Raw genomic sequence first — 16,501 nt, forward strand, 5'->3', positions numbered from 1 at the left:
TAGGTCAAATTATAGCAGATTTAAACAGTACAAGGCATGAGTACAATCCTGGGTGTGGGATGGAAGGTAGGTTTTAGTTTGTCTAAGGCTACATAACTTCCAGGCTCATTAAAGAGTGAATTCTCCGGTGTGTGTAGGTGAGTCAGTGCACTCCCCAGGCAGATCAGAGCTCTCAGGGGCTCTCTGACAGCTGAGGTAGATATAAGGTGGCAAATAAGTTACAGCTTTCATACAGGCAAGAGCTTTAAGATCACAACATGTTAATAGCATGGTGTCATCCTGTCCCTTTGTCCCCTGGAGAAAGATGTGAATGCTTCCTCCAGCAAAGTAAACTGAATACTTCTGACCTTTTCAAGTTCTTAGCTTGTGAGAAATGGCCTTTGGGAAACTCACTGAGAAATTTACCGTCAGCCTGGATTTATGTGCAGTGGACTCAGACGCACAGCTGTAGGCAACTGACATGGGAAGGGGAAAAACAAAACCAAGATCTCTGCTTTGGAAAGCAAGAAGTGCAGGAGTCAGAGTGCCAAAACCAAATCATCAGGTATGTAGTGATTATGCAGGCTTTAGTTAAACAGCTTGGGAGGGAGAGAGCATGGAAGAACGATGCGGTAACGATGACTGGAGTGGCTTTGCCTAGAGTTCAGCTCTGCCTCCTCTGGGAAACTGGAAAGTAATGTGCCAAAGCAGCAGATCCATTTTTCAACCTATCCCCCTCTTTTTCAGATGTTAGATTGTATGTAAATACTGCACTGTGCAGAGACCAAATGATGTCAGTGATTAACCATGGCACCAGAGCGTGACCTTGCACTGCTTAAACTCAAGCTAGCAAATGTTGGATCTATCTATCACTAAAATACATCAAAAGCTAGTTATAACAGCACTAGGAACTGCTTAAAAATGTAAAGGGTCTGTGCTCACTTCTTCTTTCTCGCTATGCAACTGCTCCTTGGCCTAATGGTATTTTACAGTGAGATGGAATCTGTGAAGCTCTGTAGTGAAGATGGAAAGCAGAAGAAGGTGCCATTGGTGTAGCAGCAGCTCCTCATGAACAGGAAGGAGCCTTATGACAAAACAGCCCTGGCTGCACGTCAGCAAAATTTGTCCAATGCCACCTTATTCGTGCAGCTCCTTTTCTTGGAAAATCAAATTCACATCCTGACTACTCAGGGTCTGTAGGGACTCCCTGGCACCCCTTGCAGTAGTAACAACAATTAACACTGGCAGACAAACTTCATCAAGGGATGGCCATGTTCTGTCCCTCTTGCTCCCTGTGCTTCCATGACCTGCTCCTTCTCTAGGCCTGCAGCCACTACATACAGAGCTCCCACTGAACAAAGCCATTTTAGAGACTCTGCTATTTGTAATGTATCCCTAAACCAAAATAATGTCAAGGATTCGATGGGCACTGAGGAAATACTCTGGCTTCCATCAAAAGCATTAAGTTAAGTGGGAAGGTGGTAAAAGGCCTTATTTGCAGCAGTTGCTAATTACTGACTTCCACTGACATCAGCAAGACTGCTGAGGGAAGCACATCCCACAGACCTGCCTGGTGTGGGTATGGAAATCACCTTCCAAATGCAAACAGGAATGGCCTGGCTACAGTACTGGTCCTTCAAGCCTTCTCACACAGTAGCAGAGTTCTATGGAAATGCAGTTCAAGATAAGAAATCTCTAAAATCACAGCAGGTAAGGAAGCTGAACATGTCACCTCACAAATGGAGTACATGCTCCATTTTCAAACAAATGCTATATAGATACAATCCATTATTTCTTGTTCGGAGAGATTTAACAGTTTTGGTACATTTAAAAATAGTTAATAAAAAGAACATGTCTGGGAGGAAAAAAAAAAGCAGTGCATACCACAGAATTTGCCAAAAAATGGGGGTTATCATGGCAACATTTCCAAATGCCAATCAGTGCTAGTTGTAATGACATGTTACAGCTGCAGTGCACCTTTCAAACACATTATCTCAAAGAAGCTTGCAGGCATTAATCAACCCTTATAAAACCCACTGCAAGATAACTTCATAGATGAGGAAACTGAGGAACAGAAGGTTTAAGCGACTTGCCCAAGGTCAGCTGGGAGCTGGGAATAAAAATTCAGCTCCTTCAAATTGCTCTGCCCATTTACAGCAGTCTCTCCCTATTGTTCCCACACTTGTGCAGTCAAATTCTCATTGTTTTTTCTGGGAATAAACAGTTTATCTTTTGCAATCTCAGACCATTAGATTTACAAAATGATTTGGGACTCTTCGGTCTATTATGAGCTGTAAATATTTCAATCAAAATAATGCACTTCACTGTATGCTTCTCCTCCAGTTTCAGCAGACCTCCCAAGTGAACCACTACATCCTTTCCAAGGAAGGATCTGCAGTGCCAAGAGAAAATTTCTGCTAAAGAGCTGGCTGCTTTGTGCAGAGGATGCTCACAGTTCTGCGGGGTGATCCTTTCCAACCCTGCGCTGCACTTCTGCTATTCAAATCATGTGCTGCAAAATCACCAGAGACAAGACTCTGAACACAGTTTCTCTCCCAGAAAAAGAACAAAGCCTTCAGAAGAAGAAGTTTGTACCTTCGGTTGAAATGCTCCCTGAAGTGACCCAAAGGGACCTGAATGTGGAAGCATGGGTGGCATTCCAGGCATTGCTGGAGGATAGGTTGGAAAGAACTACAAAAGAAAAAGAGATGCTTATGTCACAGGATGACTTGAACAATAATGGAGGTAGGTGCCAAGCCTGGCACATACAAAAATAGTACTGTGCTGAACAAGTGCCACAGTGAAAATACACAATAAATTTGCTTTCAAAAATTTTAAGAGCAAAGCCAAAACTTGAAAAATGCACTCATCTGATAAATTTTCTAGATAGTGCTGAACGAGTGTGCCTTTAAAAATTGTGGACTACTGCAGGAAGCACAGAGCATAATTTGGGGTTTATGTTCACTTTCCATTAACTTTGCATTTTTCTGCTGTTGCAAACAAATTGATTCTGTTTTGAAACGTGACCTGCTTTAATTTTTAAAGCAAAAGGAACCACAAGATGCTGCACTGCACTCTAACCACAGGCAACATGCATACCACCTTGTAGTTGTGTAGGCTAGGTGAAATTTTGCTTAGGCCTCTCCTGAGCACACACAGCAGTTTTACAAGTCCCAAAACATGTAGTTTTTTGTGCTTTGGAGCAGTGGGGAGCACCAGGAAGAAACCACCAGTCTGACTTACTCCTGTGACCTGAGCAAAACCTTGTGAAAGAGCCATGCACTCCGGGCTGCTGCACTGGGAGAAGCACCAGCTGCAAAGGTACTGCAATGACCACTGATTGAGCAATTCCTGCGCATTCCCTGCCATCCCAGGCACAGCGATACAGAGCCGCAGCAGCAAAAATGCAGGAGACAGAGAATTTAAAAAAAAATAAAAAAAAGCCCAAAGAAAACTTGGTACCTTAAAAACATAAAAATCGAAGATGGAAAAAGAGCTTTAGAAATGAATGGATCAAAACACTACTCATCAATTGAAAACAAGCAAAAGAAGAGCAAGCAGAACCATTAACAAAGAAACCAACGAGAAAGGTGAGCACTCACGTTGGAATGTCGAAAGTAAGGGTTGTCTAATTTGGGAGCGTACTTGTCAAACTGGAAAGAAAAGAGAAAAAAATAAGGAAACAGGTGAGTTTGGTTTTGGCAGTAGCAGACACATCAGGATTTCAACACAGACAAATAATCATGGCCCGTGTGTAAGCGTTTAACAGAGCAGAACTGACTGGTTATTCCATACTCGCTCATCGGGGAGACGACTGATTTCCCCAGGCTAGCAGAGAGGAGCCCCCAGGCCACGCTGGGCACCTCCAAGGCTCACTGCAGAACCCTGTCTCAGGCACTGCATGGACAGGTTCCTGCTCTGGGAAGAGAGCAGTCCTGATAACGGCAGCAGCGAAACACAGGGAAGTTCAGCTCCAGGTCCAGATCTGGGATCTGCCCCTGGATCGCTGAATTAGATCACAGACTAGCAGGTAAGAAACATTTTCCATTAGACCCCAACATCTACTGTGGGGCAGCCAATACCAATTCCCAGTTTCCTGGGTTCCTGTAAGCACCAAAATTCTTTTGGAAAGGGCTTAATTACTTTAAATAACAAATCTCAGTATATTCCCTCTCCCCTGCAAAAGGGAGAGTTCCCCAGAGAAAAGGTGACTGTAAACCTTTTCCTTTCCAGCATGGGGTTTTAACACCTCCATGTGTGTAGTCTGTGTCCTGTTTGTCCTGTACCATCTCAGAAGCAAACCCAAACACACACACATTGCATTTCTGAACAGTATGTACATTCTGCTGGGGAGGAGGGAGTGGGGAAGAAGGCAGGGAAGGGAGCTGTAGGACCCCATGAAAAGCTGCTTATTTGGCAAGTCAGCTGCTGTTTCACACTCCTCTATGTGCAGGAGAGTAGATTTGTAATTTCATTAATTACAGTTATTACTGGAGCCATGTCCCCTCCAGTGTAAATACCATAAATTACCAAACACATGCAGCTGTAATTTCAACACTCTTCTCTGGTGTTGGGATTAGCCGACCTGATCTAGTGGAATATAAGATGTGAGTGAAATATAACAAAAGAGCCTTGCAAGTTGTTTTTGGTCTGAAGGCTGACATCAACGGCCATGGGTGGGAGGGGAGGGAGCTGTTCACAGGCTCGAGTATCACAGTTCTTAAATAACACAGGAGACTTCTGAGAAAAGATTCAGGATTGTTTTACACAGACCAAGGAAAGAAGGGAAGGTGTTTACACACAAATACATTGAGCAAACACCTGGGGCTGGATTTTGGGTGGATGATACTGCTTTTAATTGTCCTGCTGCTAAGCAGATTACAACCCAAGAACGTCATCGAGCAGTCAGCAGTGGGAAAGAAAAGTGGGAACACTACGCTCCTTGAGTCCTTGGAAGCTCTTCCCAAATGCTGCTTTTGCTAGCCTTATACAGGGTTGTTTCTGCATTTTGGACACAGTGTGAAACTGAGAGGGGGAAAAAAAGCTCAATCTTGTGCTTTCAATCTCAAAAAGTAATTGCCAGAAATGGGGAGAGAGTGCGTTTTAAAGTACTGACAAAATCCATTTGTAGCAGATCCCTAACAATTTTGTAACAGCTGCAGCAAAGTCCCATTGTGTTACAAGCAAATTCAATGACAAAATGCTTATTACACGGACAGGAGGATCTCTCCCAGCAGAACCAGCCACACACAAATTAGTGCTTGTTGATGTAATCAAGTCATAAAATGCCTAAATCAATACAGATCAGGTATTAGGAGGAAGAGGGACAGAACTCGTATCGGATGATGCTGCACTGTGGTGAGAGCTCTGGGTAAGCCAGCACGGTCTGCCCTGCACCCAGCAGTTGTGGGGACAGTGTTTGGGGCTGGAAGCCATCCATCCTCTGGCATCCTGGTTGGTGTCTTTTGGTGTGTCAAGGCAGCTGGCTCTGGGAAAGGGGGATTAGAAATACACAGCAGGACACACAAAAAGGAAACTAAAGGGATTCTGGACTTGTCTCGTGGGTGCTGTATCTGCTCATGGGTGGCAGCAGGGGGACCAGGAGGCTTGGTGTGGGGGCTCTGGGTGGAAAGGGGGTCCCTTTGGGAGTGTTGGCCTCCAGGTTGGAAGGGCAGGGACAGCACACCTGGCTGAAATGAAGAGGGCCGGGTTTTGTTTGACAAGAGTGGGTTAGGCTTTTTGACCAGAGATGCTCTACTTATCCTCACATTTTGGGCTGGGGTACGCACCATGGGAGGTGCAGAGGGCGGCATGAGCGGCGTCTGGGGCAAGCTGGATGGAAAAGGAGTGAATGTGTGCTGGTGGGTGTGTTGGTGCTGATGCGTGTGTTGGTGCTGGTGAAACTCCGCTCTCAGCAGCGGCACCGGGCCAAGTGAGGCAGCGGCCCGGTCCGAACTCTGAACCAAAAACCGGTTGTTCAGCTCTTGCCTGAGCAGTTCGTGATCTAGAGGAGAGAGAGAGAGAAAAAAAAAAGACACAGAGGCCCGTGGGCCTGTGAGTACCACAAAGACGGAGGAGAAAGAGTCAATATTCACCTGGCATTCCCTGTTTCTGCAGGTCATGCTGTGGTGGTTTTCTACGTGAGGACTCATTGGTGGAGGTAAGAGAGATGCCTGTGACAAAGTACCAATCAGAATCCCCGAATGAGGCTGGCAATACATGATTGGTTGGTTGAATGATATCAACAGGCTGGTATCTAAAGACAAGAGAGAACACCATGAGTCATCACAGCAGAAAACATCATCGGGGCTCGCACTCCGCCCGGCCCCGCCCGCGGCCCCGCGCCCCGCCCGGCTCTCGTCCTCCCCGGCACCTGCTGCCACCGAGGTGTGTCTGGGAACGCGCCTCAGAGGCGCGGCCTCACCTCTGGGAACACACCTGCGGGAACACACCTCCGGGAACACACCTCCCGGCCTCACGGCAGCCGCACCTTCCCGCACCAGCAAGGTGCTGGGGAGCGCCCTGGAGGCCGACAGCTCGCTGTAAAACGAGCAGTACTGACCTTCATCCTCTGGGAGCGTGACAGGCAGAGAGAGGCGCGCGCACACACACACACACACACACACAGAAAATGGATGTGTGTTATGCTCTGACAGATTTGTACTTCACAGGTGAAATTTTGACAAGATGTGCAGCGCAATAAGGTAACTGGGGGTTTGGGTGGCTGGAAACTGCCTGCTTGGACATCCAACCCTGTGCCATCCCCCCTTCTCAGCCCCAGGACATGCACGCAGTGACCAGAAACATCCATCCTACAAATCAAGGCCTTCTTTACAGTAAGATTTTTTTGAGATCTTAAATACCTAGCAGTCCTTTTCTCCATTTTTAACAGGCTGTAATTCTCATTTTTTGTCATTGCCTCCAGGCTTTTCTCCTCTGAGAAAATACAGAGGAGGAATCAGTGGGAAGAGGAGAAACATTGAAGTGGCTCAAGATCTCATCAAGGTTGCAATGACTGCTGAAACAAGATGTTCCACCCTATGATGTGGCCTCTTCTCAGCATCTTCCTCTGGAATAACAACTTGCATGAATGTGAATGTGGTTCAGGGAAGGGGAAGACAACAGTGCTTTAGAAATGATGTCACTGAAGACAGTAAGGACCAGTGTCCACTTTTCCAAAATGTCTGCTGGTGTAACAGTTAAATCCATCTGTGGCTTTGCCTAAGAACTTCGAACAGGGATCAGCATCCAACAGGTTATATATTTTTTAAGCGAAGATCAACCTGTGTCCCCACCTATGGATGACACGCACCCAGTCCTGACCGATCTACTTGCTTCTGAATTTACATGAATCCACTTCTTTCACTGTAACAACCCTTTAAAACTACTGCTCTGAATATAAAGGGGCAAAAGAACACCTGCACTTTGAAGTTTTATTTCATGTTCTGCAGGGAGTTCTTTCACTTCAATTTTTTACAGTAACATTAGAAATGTCTAAATCAATCACTTTCTGAAGTGACATTGTAAGATCTTTGAAAACAGGCACTCTGATGGGGAACTTCAAGGTCTTTACTACCACTTAGAAGCCTACACCCTATTGAAAGTCACATTTGAAAGCAAATGTTGGGTGCCTAAGTCATTTGCTTTTCAGTACTAAATGTACTGCTAAGAGTAGGTACTGTATACTGCTACAATCTATATAATTAATACAAAAGCAGAAAGTATATACATTTGTGATACTGAAGCCTAAGGCACTGGAGCAAAAGTCTCTAATGGGTTCTCCTTGGATTGAGCAAGTAAGAAAAAAACTATAGGCTGAAAGCACTTAGGTCCAAAACCTAACCTCTTTAGAGAATATGAGCATGATTTCATGTGTGCGTGTGTTTACGCTTTGAAATCTGGCATGACTTAAAGAAACTGAATCCTTCTGTTAGCATCAAGATAATCCACTTTTCTGGAGGGAGAGATAAAAGCAAGTTGGCAGTTGTAAGTGCTCTGATATCCAATTTCTTTAAGAGACTGGAAGTCAGACTGATAGATTTGCAGCTGGCTCCAGCCCATAGCCCTCTACCACAACTTTGGCCTCTGTCAGGAAAAGAAAAGGCCTGGAGATGTTTGGAGAAGCTGTGTGGCACTCGGAGGAGTGGCTGCTTCATAGTAAAGATGGAATTGCCAAGGAATAACCCAGGTCTGTGAGGGGCTCTGAGCAAGGTCTGGATCAGAACTGGTACAAGAACCTGCCAGTGATGTCAGGTCTGGTCACACAATAACACAACCAGGAGCAGAGTGCCTGGGCAGCCCTTGGGACCTGGGAACACCGGCCTGCGTGCACACACGAGCTGGGCATGGCACAAAACAGCACTGCTGCTCATGGTGCCCTCATGTTCAGGAGAGAAGAGACACAGACCACCGTTTCCTTTGTGTATCCTACATCAGGGTAGCCCTTAAACCGAGGGCAGAAGCCCAGCAAGGATTGCTCCTAAGTTACTTGTATTAGCTTTAGGTTTCAAAACAAAGAAATGCCACCAGAAACGCATTCTTGTCTCGCTCTTCAGGGCTGCTCAGCAATATTGTTTGCTTTTAAGAAAGTTTAATGTGAATGACAACAGAAGCTCCTGGCTCTGCAGCACTCTGTATTGATTTTATGATGTGCCACTTTGCAGGCATTTCATATAGTGCAGACAAGAGGCATTTCACTGTCTGCAGGGTTAGACGCCCGGACCTTTCCCTCCACTAACTTAGGCTTCTCCTACTTAAATTGCAGGAGAAATCCTTTTAGTAGGAGCAAGACTGTTACTGTTTTCCTGGCAAGCTGCTGAATGTGAATAGGTCACTTGATCTTGCACCTCCTGAAGTTAATGGTGAAAACATACTTGCTTTCAGTGACTGCAATATCATGCTTTTAGTGAGCGCTTTGCTATTTCCTTTCGCAAGGCTTTCAAAGTCTCCATCACAGTAGTCCTTTGCCTTAAACAGGGGAAGCAATGAATAGGTCTCCCACAGTGCTGCCAACATCTTCCCAGCCATGTGGTTGAAATTCTAGATGGTGCCAGGGCCCGTGACAGCCGCCAGCTTTGGCCTATGTGGTCCTGTCTCTGGCTGGGAACCCACAGCACTTTTGTCTATCATCATTCTCAGAGCTCACTTTGGACCAATTCGTACTTTTTTTTTCACTTAAAGAAGCAGTTATAAATAATGAGACATTATTTAGCTCCTGGAAGCAAAAAAGGGGATGGAAGACCATCAGATTTTTCCACAGCAAATCTGCCATTTCCTTATTCCTTTAACTGACTTCATAGGAAACAGAGAGTGAGTTTTTCGCAAAATGCTTGTCCTGTTTAATCCCTGCTGAGTTAGTCGTGGAGTCAAATGCCAGATCAAAAGGAGGCCCCAGCAAGTGAAAGTTGCTGGGAAGTCTCCAGCTGCCAGGGTCTCTTCCAGAGACAGCTGTAGGCTAATGGATAAGCTGTAAACAGGGCATTTAGGGCAGAAGTGACAATATAATGGGGGCCAGGGTGAACAAAGGAAACTTTTTAAAAGGATGCAAAGATAGTGAGAGTTGAACAGCAGAGCTTGTCAGCTGAGCTGTCTCTGACTCAGACTGAAAGGCCACGGAGCCATGGGCACAGAGCAGTTGTGCTGCTGCAGGCAGAGGATCCTGCTCTGCCAGCAGGATGTGCTGCTGGTCGAAGGATCAGGCAAGGGATTCAGTGAGATTCAAGTGCTCGCTTAGAATAATTGTAGAAATAGTACTTTCTCATCAGTTCTAACAGCAGCAGCTTTCTTTGGAGAGGGGAGAGAGAAGGGGAGAATGGCAAACTGTGCATCACTTCTCTGTTAATCTAAAAAATGCCTGATGACTGTAGAATGCCACACTGGACAACTCATGCCCTGAACAGGACTTCTATCTTTTTGAAGCATTTGTTTTGAAGACTTCCTATAGGAAGCTACAGTGCTGTGTCTACAATCTCTCATCTGGTAAAGCACGTCCAGGTTTCATGAGCACTGTCACAGTTCCAGCACACACTGAGGGGCCTGTGTCAAGGTATTTCACCTGCCCACCAGCCAGCCCATCTCTCAACACCCTCCAGTGCATGCACGGCTGATCAGCCCTGGCAGAAGAAGGGAACCTACCCGCAGGGTGCCCTGGTATCACGAGGCTGTTGGTGGGTAACGCTGGTGGAGGTGGCAGCGTGGGTGGGGTGGCGAACATGGCCGGATGGTGCTGGTGTTGGGTCTGCGATCTGAGAGAGAAGTGCGAGGTAGCAAGATTAGAGATGGAGAGGGGCAGAGCTGGGCCGGAGGAATGGTGCGGAGGAATCTGGGGAGACAGGGGCAGGTGTTTCGGGAGGCTGATGCTTGTTGCACTGCTAGCACTGCTGCTCCGGCTGCAGAGAGAGAGAGATGGGAGGGAGGGGAGAGAGACAGAGAGAGAAAGAGTGTGTTACAATACAGGACTGAAACAGTGCAAGAAATATACTACCAGAAACAACACAGCTATGGAACATTGATCTCCCCAGGCTTATGCTTTTGCTTGTCTTAATGGCAGTGGAGACAGTTAACGAATCTTAATGAACGTCTCCAACAGGGCAGAACGGGCCTGGGGCTCTCTGGAGGGACATTTCCTCCGGTGCTACAATCCTCAGAGCTATCTGTGAGTACTGATGAAGGCCACAGAGGCAGATGGATTTTGCACCTTTATGGAGCCTCTGATGACCGTGCAGTGTCCACGTGGGTCCTTGTGACCAGAGGACACAGTGACACTGATTCCTTTTTCTGTTGCTCTGGGTGTGCAGAGCTGCACAGCACGAGTGGCTCCAGGATCCCACTGCATCTGCTGCACATGTGCTGTGGAGCTTTAGTCACACAAGCATGCAAACCCACACCATGTTAATCATTTTTCTCATAGTAATTTGTATTTTACATCTTCTATTATTACTCCATTGCAAGTGATCTGAGTTTTGTGGGCTGAAACACACTATCACTGCAGTTATTAGTTGTGTAATTCCCACAATATCGAGTATTTGTTGCAAGCTAAACCTCAGGGAGATCTTGAACAGTTTGAAATATTATTCACCATTTATACTATGGTGGCATTTACAAGGTAAAACCACAACAGAGCTTACGTATGCAGGATACTATGAAATACACATTAATGACAGCTCTCTGTATTCATATTCTGACCTTTGTGCAGCCAAATATTATGCTTTAAATCAGTTTTCTCATCTTGTTTAAACTAGCCCAGCTCTTGCTTGGGAGGCAAGGCATGTTTTCTGTACCAGCAAAAAGACTATACAGGTTCCAGTTGACTGACTAAACTCTTTTCTCTAGAAACATTTTCACCCACCCTCCTTACTGGACGGAGGCAATTTAAACAGTGGAGCTAAGCCTCCTGCAAGATCTGAACATGTCAGATTGAAGCAGATTTATCAGGCCACACAGGAGCCCTGGTCTCAGGGACACAGTGTTTTCCAATACAGATCATAGGATATTCTGAGTTGGAAGGGACCCACAAGGATCAGAGTCCAAGACAGATATCCATCTTTTGATGCTGGTGAGACAAAAAACTTGATAACTGTGAGCAAACCTACTTCAATGGAAGTATTTCTGAATATGGAACAAAGGTGTTGCTCAAATTCAAACCCCCTTAAATTTCTAAGGCAAGAACTAGCCAGCTCAGACAAGACCGTGCAAAATTTTTCTTGAAACCGGACTGAAAGGAACATGTGCCTTTCTCCCAGAAGGTGTGCATTTATCACCTCATTTATCATGTTTCAAATGCACTGATCCACCACAGCTGGAAAATCCAGCCTGTAGTCAGCCCATGAAGTCCAATATCCAAAGCATGGACCATCCTACCCCAGACGAGTGCTTGCCTTACCTCCCAGCAATTTCTGCCCAGTGTGAAACAAGCTTTAGCTCAGCAGCAGCCTGAAGATGACGTGAGCATCCCCTTCCCCCTACCTGATATTATTGAGTCCGTTGTGGGCCACCTGGTGATGCACTTGGTAGTTGAGAGGCGGAGGGATATGACTCGGAGGCTGGCTCCGAAGGTCAGGGATTAACTGAGGCTGCGACTGCGGCCGAGGTTGAGGTTGTGACTGCGGCCGAGGCTGCGGCTGAGGCGTGAGCCTGGGTGGTGCTGGTGCTGAAATCACTGGCTCCTTCTTCAGCAGTGGGCTTGCTCTGGCACTTGACGTGGGCGCTGAGGAAGTCGAAGTCACAACGGCAGCGACTGGCTGGGGGCTGGGGATGGGCAGGGCGAAGGGCACGTCGGTGCTCAGCTCCCGGCTCCGCTCTAGCCCAGACACCTTTGGGACATTGGCTGCTTTCGCTTCTGGCTTGTCATTCAAGGTGGGACCTTATGGAGCAACGAGAAAAAGAACAAAGCACGTACTGAAAGGTGTGTGTTTCCTTCTCTGCTTGGTAGAACATATGCCTGGGAAAAAACAAGTCATGTTTCAGCTCGTGGGAGCGCCGTGGGAGCACTGCTGCTACAAGATGGATGTGTGTTTGCGGCTGTCCTTCCGCTGTCCTTGGCTGGCCAATCCACAGTACTTTTAGCATGTGTGCAAGAGACTTAGCTGTCATTAAATGAATGCATACTACACAGAACACACAGCTTTGTGACTTCTTCAGAGGCCCAGGGTTATGTACAATAGGAGTGTGAACATGTCTCAAGTTACTGCTACAGTATTTCCCCCTCAATGTAAGTTCCACGTTCATGAAACACATGCCTCGTCATTAAGATATTTCATTTTCTCAATGCTCATTCAAGGTAACCCACATCAGATTTAGGCTCAACTCCAGCTACAATGCACTGTGACCCAAGCATCAATCCTTAATGATAACCCCACCTGTCTTCTAGGATGGAGGCTACCTGGGATCTCTGTAGCAAAGGATGGGACAGCTCTGCAGAGAAGCTGTGACCCTGCTGTCCTCTGGCCACACGCTTGTGTGGAAGAAAAGAATAGAGAATGCTGGAAAAATCCAGTCAGAAGTTCAATGAGCACTGAAATGTAGTCCTGCTTACCCTAAACAGTGCAAACATCTGTATGCATGGCATGCCAAAACTATCAGGAATGCTGCAACTTTGCAAAATGCACCTACAGAGAGAATTCCATATGGAATTACTCTTTCTATGGTGCCAAACTCTGCCATTTTTCATAATAATTAAGCTAAACAAAGCATCCCAAAGAGTTAAAAGGCTGGAAAGGAAAAAGGGAGGAAAGAAGAGATATTTCAGATCAACCAGTATCCAAAAGGTCGAAGACAACTGAAAAGACCAACATGAAAGCAATTCAACTCCCACTGTAACTCCCTTTTCGCCCTAATCTGTGTATCCTTGAGTGCACACATACCCACAATTACAAGAAAAGCTCTTCATGGGCTACAGGACCTAACATTGTTGGTGTGTTTCACACTCACACCCCCCCCCGTGCACACACAGCACCTCTGACTTTTAGGAGACATGCTTTTGTTACCCACCAACACGTGCCAGGGGCTGCCTGCATTTCGCTGCCTTGCAGACACGCAAGAGATGCTACCTACACTCATTAACATGCTCCCAACACCCTCACAAACAAATTCCACCTTTGAAATTCTCCCGTCTCATCAAAGGACTGAGCCAGTTCCTGATGTAGGAGGGTGTGGAAATAACACACAACACACACCATGAGCTAATTCTGGACGTGCAGATGCTCTGGCCAGGCGTTTGTGAACCAGCCCATGCGAGGCCAGAGTCCCCACTGTCACTTCCACAGCCTGAGTGCCACCATGCTGGCATTGGATGGGAGGAGGACAGCGATGAATCAGAGCCTGCAGCACACCAGCTCATGTTCTGTACCCAGAATGCCTACGTGGTGAAGGCATCTCCTTCCTTGAGATAAAAGGCAGCTTCCCACACTGCTTCTGGCTCTGCTTGCACTCTCACCAATGCACCATTTCCTTCATCCATCAATCAATCAGCTCATCACTGCATATGTATAAATTCAGAATGTGAGAAGAGGACGAATGGAAACATATGAACTATATTTATCAGCTGAAAATGTCTTGAGGTCTTGGGGCCTCAAACCCACAAGTAACAGGAACAGAAGCCTTTCCAAACACCAGTGTTTTGGCTGGCAGCAAGTACTATCAACACTGTACTTTCCAGCACCTTATATATCTTTACAGGTCTGACACAATGTCTGGAGATCCTAAATTATTCTCTACAATAAATATAAGGCTAACTCTCATTTCAGTGAATTTCTTTTTCAAATACGAATTCATGCATCCCAGGTAAACTGGTTGTGAGATGTAGCTAGACTTGGTTCCAATGCTATTTAGAATTTATTTTTAAAGTTAAATTCTCAGTGCTCTTGCATACCATTATTTTTTATAACGCCACCTATGTTTGTAAACTTTCCTCAGATTTTATTACTAACGATTGAAAAATTGTCATTGCCTAGTCAAGCCAGGGCTCCCCACACGGCATTTTGGAGCAAGTGTGTTCACAGCTGTAGATTCCACTATTTTTCAGGAGCTACCCATTAAAAGCAATTGGGTTTCATTCCTGAGCATAGGTTTCCTCAGAGCCCATTAGCTCTTTACATCCAACAGGCCTCCTCCTACAGAGTTAAACTTCATATTGTGTAATTATAGGCAATGTAGACTAATAGTGTATATTCAAAACACACTGGCACTACAAAAGTTAGTTGAGTAAAAAGTCAATTAGATCCAAAACAAATCAATAAAGTCCCACATTAAAAGCAGCTGTTTGACCAGTTTTATGTGCAACTGCTGATTCCCCGTGGTTTCAGCATTAGTTCTCATCTGCAATTTTCTCAAGGCAAAAGCTCAGGCTCCCTTGCTGACTGAATTGACCAGCCAAGCCTGGTTGTGTTTGTTAGTACTAGGGGTACATGACTAGTTCCTGATGCCAACTTCCATCTCCCAGGATGCAGTACTGCAATATTTTTGTGTTTCGTTCTTGACAACAATGAAAATACCCACATGCCAGTTTTCCTCCTTGCCAGAAAAGCTACAGGCAAGAGTGCATCTTCTCTCCTTTTGCAGCCGTGTTGCACAAAAGCAGAAGCACTGAGAAGGGAGAGATATGATGTGAATTCATGGGCCAGAGGGGAAAAAAGTGAGAGAGCAGAGTCCCCAAGCCTTCTCAGCCACCACACAGGAATGGGAGAATCCTGGTGTTTGGTGACTTTGCTGTTTCTCCTCCTGATGACTGCAATGCACACATGGAGGTCTCTGAGTTATCTTTCCTGAAATCCCTCAGAAAGTTAATTTTAATGATTTTAATGAGAGATGTTGCCCATTCTCATCAGGATCTCAAACTCCGTAGTTTCTCTGCAGGATGCTTGAATATCGCTCCGAAGGGAACTACACTGTTGTGTGCCCAAGCTCTGACCAGGCTGACTGCTGCTCACATATGGAAATATCCCAAGGAAACCAAGCAAATATTCCCTTTTGTGCAAGCTGGATCAGGTTGCATTGAGATCCTTTCAGAAATTTCTGTTCTTGGGCTCCTAATCCTGCCCTCCTGAGCAGATGGACCCACGGAGCTGAGCACAACTGCCCCAACAAAAACACAGACCCACCCGACCACACCACAACGTTCTAGAGGCAAAAATGTGTTTATTTTTACCAAGTCCTAGAGTAATTTTCATGCTTAATGATAACAGGCTGAGCCAATTTGCCTAAGACTTGACAGTCAGCTCCAATAATTCAACCTTAATTAAACCTGAACGCATGTCAGTTCAGCTTGTCCCTTCACAGGAAATCTGACATTTGTAATGATTCATGTTCCAGCCATGCTACGGGAAGGCTGGATCACATCTGCCACTCTCCACCGTGCAGAGCGCTACCCCTTTTGAGTATGCCAACTTTTGTTTATTTTCTAACCAAACACCTTGGACTTCTTCCATTGAGAGGTTTTCTTAAATGAACACACAGTGAAACGTGTCTTGATCTTATGGGGATGAATGATGACTGAGTGAGAGAGACAGGGAAGAAAAGGCTGAATCTACTCTAACAAGAAAAAAACGTCCAACAACCTTGGATTAGTAATTCTTGCCTCCCTGATTGACTAATTTGTTCATTTGGAGTGTTGCAAAATGTTAACCTCCCTACATCTTGGGCTACATCCAATTCCAACTTCAACTGGTAAAGAAAAAAAGTAACAATTTTTAAAAGCACAGAGAGCTTTAGCTACTGCTCTGTAAATCTGCAGAAACCAGAGGTGAAGTTTAAGGGAAACCCCAAAGGCAACTACAGCTTAAATTACTGTATAAAGCATTCTTCAGGAGGAGTTACCCGAACCTGAGAGACCATCAGCCAAGACCCCATCTGGAAGTTGCCTGAATTCTGAATCCATGACTGGAATAACCGTGCACTGCCCATCCCCAAGGCTGCACAGGGTGACATGCTTGCCAGCATGTAACTACACGGCATTGCAGGCTAAGCACAATACGGAAAGTCCCAGACACAAATTAAACCTTTCTGTTACAGGAATTTGCTTTCAAGC

At 45.8% G+C, this 16,501-nt stretch overlaps 1 protein-coding gene across 18 annotated transcripts in view; it reads right to left on the minus strand.

Moving 5' to 3' along the window:
* FBRSL1 (fibrosin like 1) overlaps positions 1-16,501 on the minus strand; it is a 516,916-nt gene that overhangs the window by 14,805 nt on the left and 485,610 nt on the right. For 9 of the 18 annotated variants that reach the window (XM_032128448.1, XM_032128451.1, XM_032128444.1 and 6 more), the window contains 5 exons: positions 11,944-12,340; positions 10,114-10,367; positions 5,748-5,983; positions 3,582-3,632; positions 2,575-2,670 (listed from right to left, as the gene is read on the minus strand). In XM_032128448.1, coding sequence (XP_031984339.1) covers positions 2,575-2,670; positions 3,582-3,632; positions 5,748-5,983; positions 10,114-10,367; positions 11,944-12,340 — 1,034 coding nt within the window. Of the gene's footprint in view, positions 1-2,574; positions 2,671-3,581; positions 3,633-5,747; positions 6,236-10,113; positions 10,368-11,943; positions 12,341-16,501 lie in introns of all 18 variants that reach the window. The other 9 variants (XM_032128446.1, XM_032128457.1, XM_032128459.1 and 6 more) reach the window with 6 other exon arrangements.

The sequence above is a fragment of the Corvus moneduloides genome, chromosome 18, assembly GCF_009650955.1.
Source record: "Corvus moneduloides isolate bCorMon1 chromosome 18, bCorMon1.pri, whole genome shotgun sequence".
Classification (NCBI taxonomy): domain Eukaryota; kingdom Metazoa; phylum Chordata; class Aves; order Passeriformes; family Corvidae; genus Corvus; species Corvus moneduloides.